This window comes from Ochlerotatus camptorhynchus, unplaced genomic scaffold, assembly GCF_037179485.1.
Source record: "Ochlerotatus camptorhynchus isolate MF236.1 unplaced genomic scaffold, CSIRO-AGI_Acam_v1.1 ptg000324l, whole genome shotgun sequence".
In the NCBI taxonomy this organism is placed as follows: Eukaryota; Metazoa; Arthropoda; class Insecta; order Diptera; family Culicidae; genus Ochlerotatus; species Ochlerotatus camptorhynchus.
In genome coordinates this window covers 3,225,616-3,243,866 of record NW_027040812.1, presented here as the reverse complement: position 1 = coordinate 3,243,866, position 18,251 = coordinate 3,225,616, and the positions used below count along the sequence as shown (strand labels likewise).

Here is an 18,251-nt window from a genome sequence, read left to right as displayed (position 1 = left end):
GCCGCAAGCCGATATGTGCAAGGACTTGGACGGTAACCTTCTCACGAACGAGTGTGAGGTGATTGAGAGGTGGAAGCAGAACTATGACGAGCACCTCAACGGTGAAGCAGCAGAAAACGAAGGTGGCACGGCAACAGACCTTGGAGCACGCGCAGAAGACGACAGGCTACCGGCCCCTGATCTTCAAGAAGTTGAGGAGGAGATCGGTCGGCTGAAGAACAACAAAGCAACTGGTGTAGATCAACTACCAAGTGAGCTATTGAAATACGGTGGTGAAGCACTGGCTAGAGCGCTGCACTGGGTAATTGCCAAGATTTGGGAGGAGGAGATATTACCGGAGGAGTAGATGAAAGGTATCGTATGCCCAATCTACAAAAAGGGCGACAAGTTGGATTGCTGCAACTACCGCGCAATCACACTGCTGAGCGCCGCCTACAAGGTACTCTCCCAAATTCTATGCCACCGCCTGTCACCATTTGCAAGAGAGTTCGTGGGGCAATACCAGGCGGGATTCATGGGTGCCCGCGCTACCACGGACCAAATTTTCGCGATTCGGCAGGTTCTGCAGAAATGCCGCGAATACAACGTGCCCACACATCATTTGTTCATCGATTTCAAATCTGCATACGACACAATCGATTGAGATCAGCTATGGCAGATTATGCACGAGTACGGATTTCCGGATAAACTGACGCGATTGGTCAAGGCGACGATGGATCGAGTGATGTGCGTTGTTCGAGTATCGGGGACACTCTCGAGTCCCTTTGAATCTCGAAGGGGGTTACGGCAGGGTAATGGACTTTCGTGTCTGCTGTTCAACATCGCGTTAGAAGGTGTGATCAGAAGAGCTGGGATAGACACGAGTGGCACGATATTCAGGAAGTCCATCCAGCTCCTTGGTTTCGCCGATGACATTGACATTATGGCACGGAACTTTGAGATGATGGCGGAAACGTACATCAGACTGAAGGCTGAAGCTAGACGGATTGGACTTGCCATCAACGCATCAAAGACAAAATACATGAAAGCAAGAGGTTCTAGGGAAGACAATGTTAGCCTCCCACCCCGAGTTCAGATTGACGGTGACGAAATCGAGGTGGTCGATGAGTTCGTGTATTTGGGCTCACTGGTGACCGCCAAAAATGATACCAGCAGAGAAATTCAAAGACGCATTATGGCAGGGAATCGTGCCTACTTTGGACTCCGGAGGACGCTCCGGTCGAATAAAATTCGCCGCCGCACGAAGTTGACTGTCTACAAGACGCTGATTAGACCGGTGGTCCTTTACGGCCACGAGACCTGGACTATGCTCGTGGAGGACCAACGCGCCCTTGGTGTTTTCGAACGGAAGGTGTTGCGTACCATCTACGGTGGAGTGCAGATGGATGACGGAACGTGGAGGAGGCGAATGAACCACGAATTGCACCAGCTGCTGGGAGAACCATCCATCGTCCACATTGCAAAAATTGGGCGACTACGGTGGGCTGGGCACGTCGTTAGAATGCCGCACGACGACCCAGTGAAAATGGCTCTAGAAAGCGACCCAACAGGAATAAGAAGAAGAGGCGCGCAGCGGGCAAGGTGGATCGACCAAGTAGAAGGTGACCTGCGGACCTTTCGCAGACTACGAGGCTGGCGAACTGTGGCCATGGATCGAGTAGAGTGGAGACGACTTCTTCGGACAGCAGAGGACAACAAGGCCTTAGCCTGATTGGTAAGTAAGTATGGGACATTTTTTTGAGGAATTGTTTTTTACACCAAAAAAACCCTCCAAATATCGATTAGAGCCGTATTAACGGAGATAAATCGATTTAAAGATTTTCATACCCACCAGCCTGAAAATAATGGGTTGTGACATTTTTTGAAGATTTTTTTTTGACTCCGAAAAACCCAAAAAATGAAATTGAGCCGGCGTGCCGCCGCAGTAAAATCGTTCACGCCGCCGAATAAATTTATGTTACTCCGATGAAAAATCCGCAACACCTTTTCGGTAAAATGCATCTGGAAGGCGTTGAAATAAGAACTTGTGTGCACGCTCGTTTCATAATTTCGAAAAGTAGCATTTTAGCTGTAATGAGATTTTTTAGCCCTGGTTGTGAGAATTTCAAAATACGAAGTTTGCCTTGCCGTCGTAGAAGAAAATTTGAAAATGTTTAAAGATATCATTCGAAAATGGTGCTAGTTGCAGCCACCGTGGATGCAGAAATGTACCGCAAATTGAACGGTTATTGTTTTACATTCTGTTTTATTTAAAGTGAGGCAGAAGGAAACTAGCCGAGAACACCGGATGAATGAAACAGTCGGCTAAAGTTTCCTTCTGCCTCTCCTATAGATCCTGCGCATCGGTCTCGTTTCAGTTACGCATTTGATTTTTGAAGTTTTGTTTCCCATTCACGACTACTTTCACGATGTCGAATTCGAATTAAAATAAAATTCTTTTGAATATTATGTCTATAGATACTTCCAAAGGAAAAATAGATACTTTGGAAAAAAATGATGTATACTAAGATTGACGTGAAAATACAGATGTGAAGGAGAAATAACATATCAGAAAAAAATAACAGAAATCTTGATGCTAGATGCCCAACATGCAAGTTTGTGTGAAACGAATATCAATGTTCAATTTAAAGATGGACCTATATAAGCCCCAACACTTAAAACAATCAGCGTAAGACGTTGGCATTACTTACTTAAGATGATGAAAAGTCTCGAACTAAATAGAGCTGGCGTGAATGCTTTATGGAATCGTCTTAATAAGAACGATCTCATATTCATAGCACATGAGTGGGTGCTAGTTGAAGACTTGTGAAACTTTCTTGAGCCGTTTGAGGTGAGTTTTTTTTAGTCGTGGTTCTGAAACTATAATTGTAAACTATTGTTGATATATCTCGAGCAACTGAGCCTACTAATATTTTCCATCTAACCGATTGGTGACCATAAAGAGTTTGAAAATTAATATTAATAATTATTATGTTTACTGATTAGGGTGTTTCATTTTGAAAAAAGTGATGAATTTTTGATAGGCCACCCTCCAGTTCGATTCATAGCCCCAAAATATGAACCTGTGCAAAAAATGGTAAAGATTGATGAAGGTTTAGAGGTCGCGCCAATGATTTGGATTTTGTATGGAGATTTTGGTGAATTAGTATGGGAAATTATTGATTTTCGTTTACATTGCTCTAACTTTGGTTGTAATTGTCCAAACGTTGAAAAAAAAAATATGTGGTTGTCATGACAATGATCAACAAGCCTGTTGTTGTTGCGATGAAATTGGCGTTGTTGCCTTGTACATATTCATCTGTCAATTTACCCTATTTTGCCATTTTTTCACATTTTTATAATTCTTGATACGCTGCAAAACTGAGCGTAGCAACTGTAGGCTTTTTGTTTATTGCCATAGCAATAACATACTAAATTTTTTCGACATTTGGACAAGTAGAAGCAAAGTTATAGCGATATAAGCGATTTTTTAAATTCTTCCATAGTAATTCCCATACAAATTTCAAATCATTGGCGCGACCTCTAAACCTTCATCAATCTTTACCAATTTTTGCACAGGTTCATATTTTGGGGCTATGAATCGAACTGGAGGGTGGCCCATCAGAAATTCATCACTTTTTTCAGAATGAAGCACCCTATTACTGATACACTAGACATTCGACAGCTGAGAAAATAATGTTTGATTTTCACCTAGCGAGCGGAATTCACTAATTTAAATGCATTTAAAAACATCAAAGTTCATCCAGTTAATCATGACATTTTGAAATTACATCATTTTGGCAGAAAATTTACTTTAACTGAATAATTGTCTCAATTAGCGAACAAGTTAAAAACGGTTGTGCGCGTATTACTATTCGACTTTGAGTGAAACACGCTAAAAAAAATTAACATGAAAAAGTTGTTGTTCGAACAACTTTTTTTCCTTAAAAGCGCCCACTTTGCGATGTATGAAGAAAAGTTAGGTAATTATATTGCCTTTCATGAGAAAAAATATCAAGCAAATCTGAGGGGTACCATTTTTGGGAAAATGACTTTTAATTTTTAAATATATTTTTTTAGAGTGTAGAAAACAATTTTTTAATTTATTTAAATTTTTTTATAAAATTTCAGATTATTTGCTAAAAGTTCGCCATACATCAATATTTTGTAGGGCTTGTCATTTTTAAGCTATATCGATTTGAAAAAAAAATCGACAAAAAACTTTGACCCTTATCAAATGTTAGGCGAGATAAATTTTGAAAAAAATAAGTACTCAAAGTTGCTTAAAATTGCTAAGTCTCCACACCCACAAAGTTTCATAAGGTTCTGAGAGGGTGCTGCCAACTCCGAAGACGAGTTGGCGTGAAATCCGTCAACTGCAAACCTGGGTGAAAAGAACTCAAAATAAGGAACTTTTTTCTTTCCGTGTAGTTTTGGTTCTAGTCATTTTTACTTTCATACAAAAATGTTCTCATAAGGGCCTCTATTACAGCGAACTGCCTGAATATTATTGACTGGACCGGAAATCAAAGCCGCCATCATCCTCTTTTACTTGCAAGTGTCGATAATCCGATATTACATAAATAAAACGACCTCATGCTGAGCTACATTATATCTACCGTTACCATCCTTTGATACCACAGGACGGCGCACACTTGTTTTGTAATTTGTCGAGCAACATGTGAAAATGACCTATGTACAATGGCTTTGAACGTCCATTACTCACGAATCACAACGCAAACTTACTCCAACATCTTATAAGGCAAACTTCCTCTACCAGATGCTGGAGCCGGTTTACCTGAATGAGTCCTTATCCTGGAGAATTCGACGTTTAAAGTCATTGTAGCATTTGGCCCTTTTCACATGTTGCTCTCGATTTATCCAGATGCACAATCGTAACATGGAGCAGGCAAAGTAACACGGAGCAGGTTCTACGCGATGTTACACTCGTTTCAGACCATACGTCGAAACACGATGATGCAATTTCCACATCCTTGCCGAGCTCCGTTTTTCAAATAGCTTACCTCATATAGGCTCAGTATCTGCGTCAGGGCGGATGCCTGCCTCTAGACTGTGTCATAATAATGTTTAATGAATTATTATCTTCAATCAAAAACCTCTCAATCCGTGTAGTGCTGACGCTAGGCGTAGCTCTTGTAATTTAATTTAATGAACATAGCATGTTGCCTCGAGAGGATATACATGGTGCTTCCTGGCAGCGATGGTATAGCAACATGCTACTTAACTACACACTCGCATTTCAAGGACTTTTAGTATAGATGCTTTCTATTAGCAAGGATTTAAGGTCATCATCGAATTGATTCGAATCGGATTAGGTTGATAGAATCACAGATCAATAATTATCTCTAAATAGCCTATTAATTAACAGAACTTCAACTTGCTTCAGGTACTACGAAGTTTTGAATTATTCAAAAGTTTGACCATGTTCACATTCTGAATTACATAAGTCTTGGGTACAGTGACCTCACCCGGGATGGCTGGAATCGATTCGAAGTTCATTGATATTCAAAACGACACATCATCAATGACTTCACATGACCAGAAGCGCATTCATTCCGACTCCGACATTCATAATGCATGTAGCAAATCGAGAAAAGCAAATTACTTACCTTGAATATTTGAGCAGCGATAACGGATGTGAGAAGCCCCAGCCCGTTTTCCACGATCCATGCAACTGTTACGATTATTCTTCCTCAACCAAGTTGTATCTATGTTTCCCTAACCCCACTCTTTTCGATCCCTCGCTTGCATCGACAGATGTGGAGAAACTTCCTTTGACAAATTACTAGTAATGAATAATTGATTTAAGAACACCGTACAAACGAACTAAATTTCCACTCGGATTGGTTCGTCCATTTTCCCTGCATTCACCATTTTCCGGTTTCCTTTATTTTTGCCTCTGCTGCTGGAAAGACCAGCACACGTCCTGAACGATGATTTTTCCATGATGAAAGGATTTTTTTTTCTACCCAGAGAAAGTATAATCGTCTAGAGTGGAACGAGGAGGGTAAACACGAGGAGTAAGGCGATTAAAAAGTTCAACTGTAAATGCCAAAGTCAAAGAAAATGAATCTCGTTGCTTTCATGAGCGGAAAAAAGGCTTTTGAGTTAAGCTATTATACATTTTTATAATTTCTGTCATTTTCTCCATTATTTCTGTCGTAGCACACACAACTCTAGCTCAGCAGTGAACTTTAATATTTTATCCTGTAATGGATCCTTAGATCGGGCAGTTGAACCGACTACGAATGCCTTCCCTGCCAGTCTCGGGATTGCTTTCATCATTTTGTCAGTATTTTCCAGCTACGGCTTTTGTCGTTCTACTCATTCAAACTCACGTCTCATACCAACTCTCGTTCTCTTCCTCTTTATTCTGCTTTCAGATTAAATTATATAACATTTGGCCTTCGTTCGCTATGGTTTCATGCAACCAACGTGGTGCTACATGCGGCCGCCTGTGTATTATTCACCCGAGTCTGCACAACGATCGCCGGACTACGGAAGAATTTTGCCGTATTTGCCGGAGTGCTGTTCGCCGTACATCCGATCCACACGGAAGCGGTAAGTACCTTGAGTGGAGTGTAGGCCCATGATATGCTGGGTAGCCCCAGTGCCCACCGGACTGGGGTTTGGTCAGTTGACCACAGGCCCACACACACAAATATACATTAATTCTGCATTCATCATCACATCACATTCCAGCCGGAATGCTATGCATTTAACTTTTCTCCGAACCCTCTCAACTTTCAGTGAGGGTCCATACCAAGTTAGTCGTTGAGTGGAAAGTTGTTCATGCTCTCGTGGGCCCGTGGGATTCCATGTGGGAGCAACTGGACTGAGCAGTTTCTAGACAAAAAAAAAAAAACAATACAAAAAGTTTTGTGGTGGGGAATGTGTCCGATACTCGACTTCATTATTGATGTAGGATTGTAAAACGGGTTAGGTTGTACAATCAGTTGCGGAATTCAGAAATTGTTCAAATATTGAAAAATATAGATTTTTATCGTCGTATAAAAGTTCCCTTATGTAATTTAGAGCTAATCTTGGAAAACACAACAAACATGTTAACAAGCTAGTGTACAACATTGTCCATTTTATGGGATATTTGACCTTAATTTACACTAATTAGGGTAGAGCGCTACTTCGTCATAACCGTCCATCAGTATAATCAATGATTTCACCGTGCACAAATCAGTAATACGTTTGTACCGATGCGTTAGTTCACAAGCTACAACACAAAGCCTATTAGAGCGTGTTGTGTGAATATTTACACTCATTGTTCTCAAAACAAAAGAAGCGCTCCTAGTGAATTCGCTTTTTCTAATTTCAACCGTAGGACGAAGAAAATCCAATGGCGTTTCAATGCGTTTGGACGGAATTGAAACTCGTAGGACGAATTTGGAATCAAGAAGCAGTGTTAGATTTTTAACAATATGTCTACAATGTGTGGCTCTTTATCAAATTCAACGGTACTTATGGAAAGGGGAATATTAAAATGAAAAAGTTATCTTTAATAGAAACGTTTCATTAATTGTTCCAACCCGTTCAAGAAAGAGAGGTAAAGCGTGGGTTGTGCTTAGTAGGACGGAAATTAGATCAAAAACCCTATCGTGCAAATTAACAAAAAATGTGGCGTCTAGTACCATGCCAATCCATTCGGCCAATGGAATATTTTAAACACTCCGAATACGTGGGTAAAATACTTTACGCCGACTACGAAGCCTCCGAAAAACGTGTAACAGCAAGTTTGCAATGACATAACTTAGCCATTTCTTGATGAATTTCAAAAATTGTGGTACCTCTGAAAACTATTTTAAATTCCAGAATGATTGAAAATATGGTAGTCTACTTTTTTCAAAGTGAAAAGAGTCGTTGCACGTTGTTTTTAAAGATGTATTTAAGGGTTTTGTAAATGCACAGATAAAAATTCTGAATATTAACTGAAATAATCCCAAGCCATCGAAACTTCCCCAAAATACCAACTTGGAGTGATGGAATTCTCCCCAAAATATCATTTTCGCTTGCGATACGTTTTCTCTTGGGAACTTTCCCTCACTAGTTTCACACTCCAATATTTCCTGAGTGAACTTTCTGGGATGAGAGAATGAGATATCGCGAACTTTTTTAACTCGAATCACCAACGCGAGGATACGAAAAATATCAGATTATTTTTTCTCTCTATCTCTTTGCACCACATTCGTTTTTGAAAATTGCACTGCACATTTCACAAGGGAAAGATTAAAGACAGAAAGCTATCCCGAGTAAATCAATACAATCTCTAAAGCCTGATAAGTCTGGTAGCTGGCTGTCTACTGGCGCCTGTTGTTTAAAGTAACCGTTATCAGGATGATGTGAACAGTTTTGTGCAGCTGATTGATTGGTGCATTGGTTTCTGGCAAAAAAATGAATGAATCAGCACAAGTGTCAACGCGACATCAACGAGGAACGGGGAGGGTAGTGTAAGATCTTGTGACTAGCAATTTTTATATTAAAACCGTTCCTCAGGATGGGGGGGGGGGGGGGGTTCGGAATGAGGAGCGCCTAATGTATCCTCAGTTTCGCGAAATACAGAAATACAGTTAATGCATGGCTCCTCTCATCACTAGTGTTCGTAATATTGTTCCTGTAAGCTCTTATGCAATAATTATATGCAGGTGGGGGGGATGGTTGAGAATATAGGTGGTGGTGAACTTTTTCACTGTGCAATTACTGTCCTCTCCCATGACTGGGAATCCTTGTAAAACAATGTAAAACTAGAAAGGGTCTACACGGATAGAAATCTCCTTATACCTTTTGGCAAATTTCCATTGCTGATTATTCATAAAATGTATAAGTCAACTAATAAGCAGACGCCTTGCAAAAAGTTAATAAAGATCATGTGTCAAATGAAATGTATAAGCGGTCACACATACCTTTTATGCATTCTAATAGGACCTATGTGGTTTTTCTTATGGAATGTATAAGGCTGATGCTTTGGCAAAAATGTATAAGTAAAACACATGAATTAAATAATTGATTTTCGTTTCGTGTAGACCCTCCTATGTAAAACCATAAGGTATACGGGACTGCTGCACTGCTGCACTGCTGCACTGCTGAACTTTAAAACGCTTTATTTGCTGACCAAGGATCTGACAAAAACATCTTTTTAGTGTGCATTTTAGGATGATAAAAAATTTAAACAGTTTATTCAATGTCCATTAAAACTGTAAAAAAATATAGGCAGAAAAAAAAGAAAACGAAAAATCTGGAAATGAACACAAAATTAATCAAAGTAACCATGTACCTTGAGATTTTGATATAGTGACAGATTGAGAACGATCTAAATTTTTCATCCACAAGTATTGCAAGACTTGAAATTAACAGACAATCTCAAAATACTTTCAACTTGCGAAGTGCTTGATTCCCAAGTGAATACACCTGCTGAATAAAAATTATCAAGTAAACTATTTTTTTTAGAATCGGTGTTTAATAGATTTTTTTTGCAGTTTGAGATCCATGAAAAAAGTTACAGTAGCTTTATGGCACCAGCAAATTTAATATTTTCATTCAAGGTTGTGTGGAAAATCAAGCTACCGGGCGAGCTACTGGGTTACATTGCTGCCCTCTACCTAATGCAGTCGAGTGATCAAATCAGAAAGTTAGCAGATTAGAAATTAATTAATAACTAATTTCCTCAACGTTCAATTATAAAGTGGTCTTTAGAAAAAAATGTAGCTGACAAAATTTCCTATGAGTACACAAGGCTAACTTATTGGTAGATCATTATGGCGAAATTTAAAGACGAGGTGAACAAAATAATCACTTTTCCTTTATAAATTTTAGATGGCCAGTGCAGAATGAGATCACAACCCAATAAGCTCAAATTTTGGGAGAATTATCTGGACCTGATTAAAAATCGATTGAGCTTAGTGAAGCAAAGCCGATATTTTGAACCACCCTAATAAGCATGTTCTCAATGCAGTAAGACTAATCAACAGAATGCTTGCTAGCTTACACTAAACATGTCTAAGCGCCAATCTCTGTGGTCTAACTGTACTTCGCACTAATAGCATAGTTCTTCTTGTCGAAGAGTACAGCCACAAATGATGATTTGGTCAGCAAAGATTAGACTCTTGGTGAATAGTTACAAGTATCTACTATTAGCTGGTTGCATTGAGAACTAAAACTATAAATAAATCCGGAAAACTTTGAGATTAGGGCGTAATTTCTTTTGTAAACACACACACTTAATTCGCCGATTTCTCGTGAATTAAACTTCAATCTAAAAAACTAACAACACAGACAGATAGAGGAATGATTTATTTGGTATATTATAGTTCGCTAGATTGTGCTTTGATTCGTTAGAAATCGTTGAATGACGTGTTTGTTTACAAAAGCAATTACGCCCAAATCTCAAAGTTCTCTGGAAATGGTATTTAATGTGAAGGATGCGAAAAATATCGGAGAACGAGAAGAAAACAAACAGACACTCTCGCGTGATCATCGCCTACCTTTACTCGCTGGAAAAAAGAACAAAGCTGAGGGGATATTTGGTTGGTTCGAATCACGAGTACGTGTGAAATGATGTGAGATGGAGAGACGAAAGATCTTTCGCGATACGAAATGAAAATTTCTCTCGCTCTACGCTTTCATGAACTTTTTATCATCTCTCGTTCGCGAACTTTTTGTGAGAAGTTCCTTTGGGATTTATCTCTGCAATGAGCTGTGATAGAACTTTTTTTGAAAATGATTTTTCCAACACTACCAAGGCTGCAAAATGCGTGTCGATTCATAGTTGACATGGTTGGTTCTCAGCAATGCAATGATCAATCGTTGTGATTCAGCCACCAATCGAAAGATATGGCTATCTAACTTTATTTTGAAGAGATAGAAACCCAATTAGACCTGTGGTTGGCCAGCCGGAACGGAAAAAAACCCGGAAAAGTCCCGAGCAAAATGCGTGTCGATTCATGTTGACATGACTGGTTCTCGGCAATTTGGTTACCACACCTTAGGTTGTGAACAATTGGCCGAGTTTATTTAATTTTAACTCGTGGTTAAAAGTGACATTTCGAAAGTCATTTCTTTTGTTCGAAAATCCCTGTGTTACCGATCGATCGGTTTTCGAGCAGAACTCAGCCATGGTTGTCAAAATTTAACTTCTTGTCGGTCAGAAATAACCACGCTCGGATAGCAGGGTTAATCGATAACTTTCTATCTGTCAATGGTTCAGAGCCTTAAGATTGAGCCACTACTAGAAACGTATGAGTATCTACTTTCAAACGGAACAGACAAGGAACCGATTGGAGCTGTGGGTGGGCAATCGGAACGATAAAACCCGTGAAAGGTGGCTCTGTAGAAATTCGGATTCACCGGGAAAATGGTCAATTATTAAAAGTAGTCCTAGAGCTGCGCGATTATTTCTAATTTGCATACAATCATGAGCATAGAGAAAATATACCATCACCATGTCGATTTTGCAACCAAGTGGCCAGAAAACGGTCCTCTGGATATCCAGAATCACCGGGAAATTAGTCAATTCCAGAAAGTACACCTAGAGATCCGCGATTTTTTCTAACTTGCATATAATCATTAGCATAGAGGAAATACGACATCAAAATATCGATTCTGCTACCGGGTGGCCAGAATACGGTCCTCTGGATATCCGGAATCACCGGGGAAATAGTCCATTCTTAAAAATAGACCTGAAGATCCGTGCTTTTTTAGAAAATGTGAAGAACCCTTAGTTAAGAAGATATATCTCAGCGACATATTGATTTGGTTCCCCGGTGGCCATTAAATGCCTTTTTGGATATCCGGATTCACCGGGAAAATGGTCAATTCTTAAAAGTAGTCCTAGAGCTGCGCGATTTTTTCTAATTTACAAACAATCATGTGCATAGACGACATATGCTTTCACCATGTCGATTCTGTCACTGAGGGGTCTCTGAATATCCGGAATATCCGAGAAAACGATCAATTCGTTTAAGTAGACCTTGAGATCAGCATTTTTTTCTAAATTGCATACAATCATGAGCAAAGAGAAAATATGCCATAACCATATCGATTCTGCTAATGGATAGCTAGAAGGGGGTCCTGCGGATATCCGGATTTACCTGGAAAATGGTAAATTCCTGAAAGTAGATCTAGAGATCCGCGTTTTTTAGGAAATGTGAAGAACCCTTAGTTGAGAAGATATATCTCAGTAGCATATTGATTTGGTCCCCCGGTGGTTATTGAACACCTTTCTGGATACCTGCATTGATCGGGAAAGTTACCTATTCTCAAAAGTAGTCCTAGAGATAAAATGCATACACTATATCACATATATCACATATATCACCACCATAGAGATTCTGCGCTGGATTGCCAGAAAACGATTCTCAAGATATCTGAGTTTAATTGATATGAACGGATTTTTTCTTTAATTTGGCGTTAAAATAATTGATATAATCTCATTACAACCGGAGATATTTGTATTTTAATAAAACAAACTTTTTTAAAGTAAATTTAAATTTTTTAGTCGTATCTCGAAAACTATCCTACTGAGATTTTGTTTGACTACATTGCACAGTGGTCCAGAATGCAGATTTAGCTGGAATGATATGTTTTGAGCCTGAAATTGAAACTTTAGACTAAAAGTCCCTTCTACAAAGTTGTTCCTTATAGTTAGGCCCTCATTTTTATGACAATGAATTCTAGGGTGGTTCCTATTATCATTAAAATCAAATATCTAACTTTTTTGTTTGAATAAATTAAGGTATACATTCTTCGGCAAAGTTATAGCTGAGCTAATTTCAAGCAACTTTGTTGAAAACAACTTTTTTGTATCTCTTAAATTGGCCGATTTAGAGCTATTTTCTTGAATTGAGTTAGGGTGACTCTTAAAAAAACAGATTTTTTGCTCTATTTTTCTTATTTCGAATTTCTCAGCAAAGGTGTCTTCAGATAACTTTTAGATCTTAAGAAGGCGCAATTTTTTGCTGCACAAAACTTGTCAATATCTTTCGCCGATCAAGAGTTATTGACGTTTGTATACTAAAAATATACACTTTTCAAATGTTAATATCTCTGGTTGGGGCAAACAAAAAAAAAGTTTTTTTGCAGCATTTGAAAGGGCGTATGTTATTCTTCATAATATGAAAAAATTGGAGGTATGTTATTTTTTAAACTCGTATAAAATCAATTTGAATTTATTCATATTTTTTACTAAATTTGAGTATATCTTTTTTATTAGAAGAGATACAGGCAACAAACTTAGCTATAAAACATTCGTCTTAAAGAGTTTTAAAAGTCTCTAGAAGATGACTTTCATGATAAATTTCAAATAAAAAAGTTATTGGCAAAATATGGATTTCATAGGACCACTCTAATGACAAATTTATATAAAATGTGCTAGTACATTTGTTTCAATATTTGGACATTTAGTGTCTTCGAAGAAGTTTTTGTTCTTAAAAATTCCCTTCTTTTGGTTTTTGCAAACGTCAGGGTGGTCCTCAAATTAGGGAATTTTTAAAACTAACTTTTTTGTTCTACAAAATATAAACATGTGTTGTTCAACAAAGTTGTAGATAAGTTACTTGCAAGCAACTTAGTTGAAGAAATTTTTTTTCTATCTCTTAACGTTCTCATTTTAGAGTAATTTTTCGGAGTTGACTTAGGGTGTTCCTGGAAAAAATAGTTTTTTAGCAATAACTTTTTTATTTGAAAATTCGCATGAATGTTATCTTCTAGAGACTTTTAAAACTCTTTAAGAAGAATGTTTTATAGCTGAAATTGTTGCCTGTATCTCTTCTAATAAAAAAGATATACTCAAATATAGTAAAAAATATGAATAAATTCAAATTGATTTTATACGAGTTTAAAAAATAACATACCTCCAATTTTTTCATATTATGGAGAATAACATACGCCCTTTCACATGCTACAAAAAAACTTTTTTTTTGTTTGCCCCAACCAGAGATATTAACATTTGAAAAGTGTATATTTTTAGTATACAAACGTCAATAACTCTTGATCGGCGAAAGATATTGACAAGCTTTGTGCAGCAAAAAATTGCGCCTTCTTAAGATCTAAAAGTTATCTAAAGACACCTCTGCTGAGAAATTCGAAATAAGAAAAATAGAGCAAAAAACCTGTTTTTTTAAGAGCCACCCTAACTCAATTCAAGAAAATAGCTCTAAATCGGCCAATTTAAGAGATACAAAAAAATTGTTTTCAACAAAGTTGCTTGAAATTAGCTCAGCTATAACTTTGCCGAAGAATGTATACCTTAATTTATTCAAACAAAAAAGTTAGATATTTGATTTAAATGATAATAAGAACCACCCTAGAATTCATTGTCATAAAAATGAGGGCCTAACTACAAGGAACAACTTTGTAGAAGAGACTTTTAGTCTAAAGTTTCAATTTCAGGCTCAAAACATATCATTCCAGCTAAATCTGCATTCTGTACCACTGTGCATTGTTGGATTCCGCGCACGATTGGTCAAATATTCTAGTTCATTTTTTTAACTTTTATTTGTAAACTAGTGTTATGCTACCGAGTGACCAGAAAACAGGATTTCCGGAATGAACGTAAAAGTGGTAAACCCTTGGATTTTTTACAAATTTCACAGTACCTTGTGTAAAGTGGAGAAATCGCAGCACCATGTTAATTCAAACACCTGAACACCCTTTTTAAAATCCAGATTCTTCGTAAAAGTCGTCAGTTTTTGAACGTGTGCCTGTAGCTATGATTTTTTTTATCCATACCAAATTTTCAGAATCCTGAGCATAATTGATATGGTAGTCACCCTAGACATTCGGATTTCTCTGAAATGTGGTAATTTTCTGAATGCGGTTCTGAGTTACCTGTTGTTCTAGTTTTTGTTCATTACGCTATATTAAATCATTCCACGGAAATAACACATATTCGTAATAGGGTAACACAGAAGAGCTTTGCTTCTTTTTAGTCCAAAATACATGGAATCATGAACAGTGTTGGCAAAATCAGCAATCAATTGATATTTTTCCGCCCTCATGCGCTCGCAATATTACGCTTGATATAGGAACAAAGCATCATGCTTGATATTGATTTTACAAGCTCCTTTGATATTGCGAGACTATTCACAACGTTCAGAAATCATGCTGAGAGTTGACTCGACACAAAAATGATTCCGTTGCACATCGTTTTCGTAGAAAGAGAAAGTATATTTTGCTATCTCTTTTTACTCTTCACCGATGGCAGACACGAAGTGACTGCTGCCAGCCGTTATGGAAGTTTCGGTTGCATTCGGGTGTAAAGTAAAAATCATGAAACTCAATCTCACCACAGTTTGTTGAGATTTGCAGCTTGCAAAATCAACCACAGTTGTTTGCTTGTTGATTTTTGTCAACGAAAATCAAGCGTGATCTTGGGCGTTGGTGAGATTTGATTTTTGATATTTTCCCAACACTGATCATGAATAAGGCTGAAATATCTTACCAAAAAATAGATTTACTTACCCGGTAACCATAATATGGCAGGATTAACGTGGATTAACCTGAAAAGTGATCGATTTGCTACCAAAGGGCCATAAATATCACTTCAGATATCATCAGTCTGTCAAAGAGTAGTATTGTTTCGGATAATAGTTATTAAATTCTTTAGAAGTTAAAAATATTATCTCTTATTTTATGGTTTTACTTCTATACATAAAAAAACACATTGAAAATTTCTCAGTGCCATCATTCACAGCATTCTTTACATCTATATTCAATATAGCATGATCGATGTGCAGAGCAAATGGTGTTTCCACAAGGGTTACGTCTTAAGTTTTCTCCTTCATAATACGGTTTTTTGCAAGCTGTGACGCTGAAACACCTGAAAATTGCGAAAATTACACATTCTTAAATGGTTTGACCGATTTTTGCGTGTCGTGATATCCTGAGGATCGTTTTCTGGCCACCCTGAAGCAGCATCGATAGGGTGATGGCATATTTCCTCTTTACTCAAGATTGTATGCAATTAAGAAAAAATCGCGAAACTCTGAGACTAGTTTGGGAAATAAACAATTTCCCAGTGAATCCGGATATCCAGATGGGCGTTTTATGGCCACCGGGGGATTGAATCAATAAAGAGCTGAGATATCGCTTCTCAACTGAAGGTTCTTAATAATTTCTAAAAAATCATAAATCTCTAGATCTACCTCAAAAAATTGACCAGTGATTACGGATTTCCAGAGGACCGTTTTCAGGTCACTCGGAAGCAGCATAGATATGGTGATGGCATATTTCCTCTGAGCTCAAGAAAAAAATCGTGGAACTCTAGGACCATTTTCAGGAATTGGTGAATCCGGATATCCAATAGGGCACTTTATGGCCATCCGGTAGCAAAATCGATGTATTGATGGCATATTTCCTCTATGCTCATGCTTGTATGCAATTTAGAAAAAAAAATCGTGGGTCTAGGTCTACTTTTAAGAACTGACTTTTTTCCTGGTGATTCCAGATATCCAGAGGACCGTATTCCGGCCACCCAGTAACATAATCGATATGATGAATCTGAATCTGCTGCCTCTGATACACCTAGTGACTTAGTGGAACTGAGCACATTCGAAGTAGCTCGGGATATGGTACTTTCAGCAGCAAGGAGACTGAAAACCTCACTCTCTCCTGGTCTAGATGGAATTCCGGTAGTGGTGTTCTGCCGTTGCTCAGCTGCCGTAGCAGAACCTTTAGCAGCCATATTTAATGCATCCTTTGAGCAAGGAAAATTCTCAACATTGTGGAACCAGTCGTATATGTTTCCTATTTTCAAAGCTGGCAATAAACGGGATATTAAGAACTATCGAGGTATCACCAGTCTTTCGGCAGCGTCCAAACTGTTTCAGAACATCTTGAGCGAATTTGTCCTGAATCGCTCGAAGAACTACATTTCAACTGACCAGCATGGATTTATTCCCGGTAGATCGGTAGCTACAAACCTTTTGGATTTCACCAGTATAGGATAAAGCACAAGTCGACGTCATATATACTGATCTGAAAGCCGCATTCGACAAAATCGACCAGAAGGTTTTGTTATGCAAGCTTTCCCGATTAGGAGCGTCTGAGCAACTAAGGTCGTAGTTACGTTCCTACTTGACTGGACGAACTCATCGAGTACGACTAGGATCTTGTGTCTCTTCTACGTTTACCAGCACGTTATTGTTCAACGATGTTGCAGCTTTGTTGGGAGTTAAATGCAAGCTCGTTTATGCAGATGATCTTAAGCTATACGTCATAGTTCACTCGATTGAGGATTGTCATCGTATTCAAGCTCTGCTAGATTTGTTTGTGGATTGGTGCCATCGCAATAAGCTCATCATCAGCGTTCCAAAGTGTGTAGTGATGACGTTTTACCGCTCTAAGAGTTCAATCCTTTACGACTACTGCATTGTCAATGTAACGCTTCGCAGAGTAGAACATATATATATGACTGATCTTGGTGTTCTATTAGACCCAAAGTTGACCCTCAATCTTCACTATTCCTTGATCATCCCTAAGGCGAAGGGAAGGATTTATTTCGAAGATTGCACGAGATTTCAAAGACCCTCACTGCTTGAAGGCACTATATTGCTCTTTAGTTCGGCCCATACTTGAGAATGCATCTGTGGTCTGGTCTCCATATGACCTAGTGTAGAATCTCCGAATACAACGTGTTCAGAAAAAGATTTCTGAGGTTGGCTTTGCGCAGCCTGCCGTGGCGCGATCCAATGAATTTACCACCTTATGCAGACCGATGCATGCTATTGGGCCTGGACACATTGGAACCCAGAAGAAAAGTGCAACAAGCCTTATTTGTAGCGAAACTTTTAAATGGCGATGTGGACTGCCCTCAACTGCTTTAACAATTAAACTTCCGTGTTCCTCAAAGGATGTTGCGGTAATCATCCTTACTACAACCAAAATTCCATCGGATTGCCAGTGGATACCATGAGCCAATGTCTGCGATGATTGGAGCATTCTTCGCTGTGGAAGAAGCATTTGAATTTGGAGAAACATCGAACCAAATTTCGAAACCGATTGAGAAGATTGTGATTATTTTTGTAATCTGTGTATCTATGGCTTTTTTGTTTATTATCAAAGTTTTATTCATTAAGGCAACTACTGTCAGATGAATGACAATAAATGAATAAATATATAAATAAATAAATAAATTAATTAAATAATAAATACATACATAAAAAAATACCATTAGTATCAATGTTCCGTCATATCGTATCCTCAAGTGATCTTTGCAAGCGCCACATTTCGTTCAGGCTCTTTGGAAC

The 18,251-nt window shown here is 38.3% G+C and overlaps 1 protein-coding gene across 3 annotated transcripts in view; it reads left to right on the top strand.

Moving 5' to 3' along the window:
* LOC135707992 (protein O-mannosyl-transferase TMTC1-like) overlaps positions 1-18,251 on the top strand; it is an 860,006-nt gene that overhangs the window by 613,969 nt on the left and 227,786 nt on the right. For all 3 annotated transcript variants that reach the window (XM_065229915.1, XM_065229914.1, XM_065229916.1), the window contains one exon: positions 6,384-6,561. In XM_065229915.1, coding sequence (XP_065085987.1) covers positions 6,384-6,561 — 178 coding nt within the window. The remainder of the gene's footprint in view (positions 1-6,383; positions 6,562-18,251) is intronic.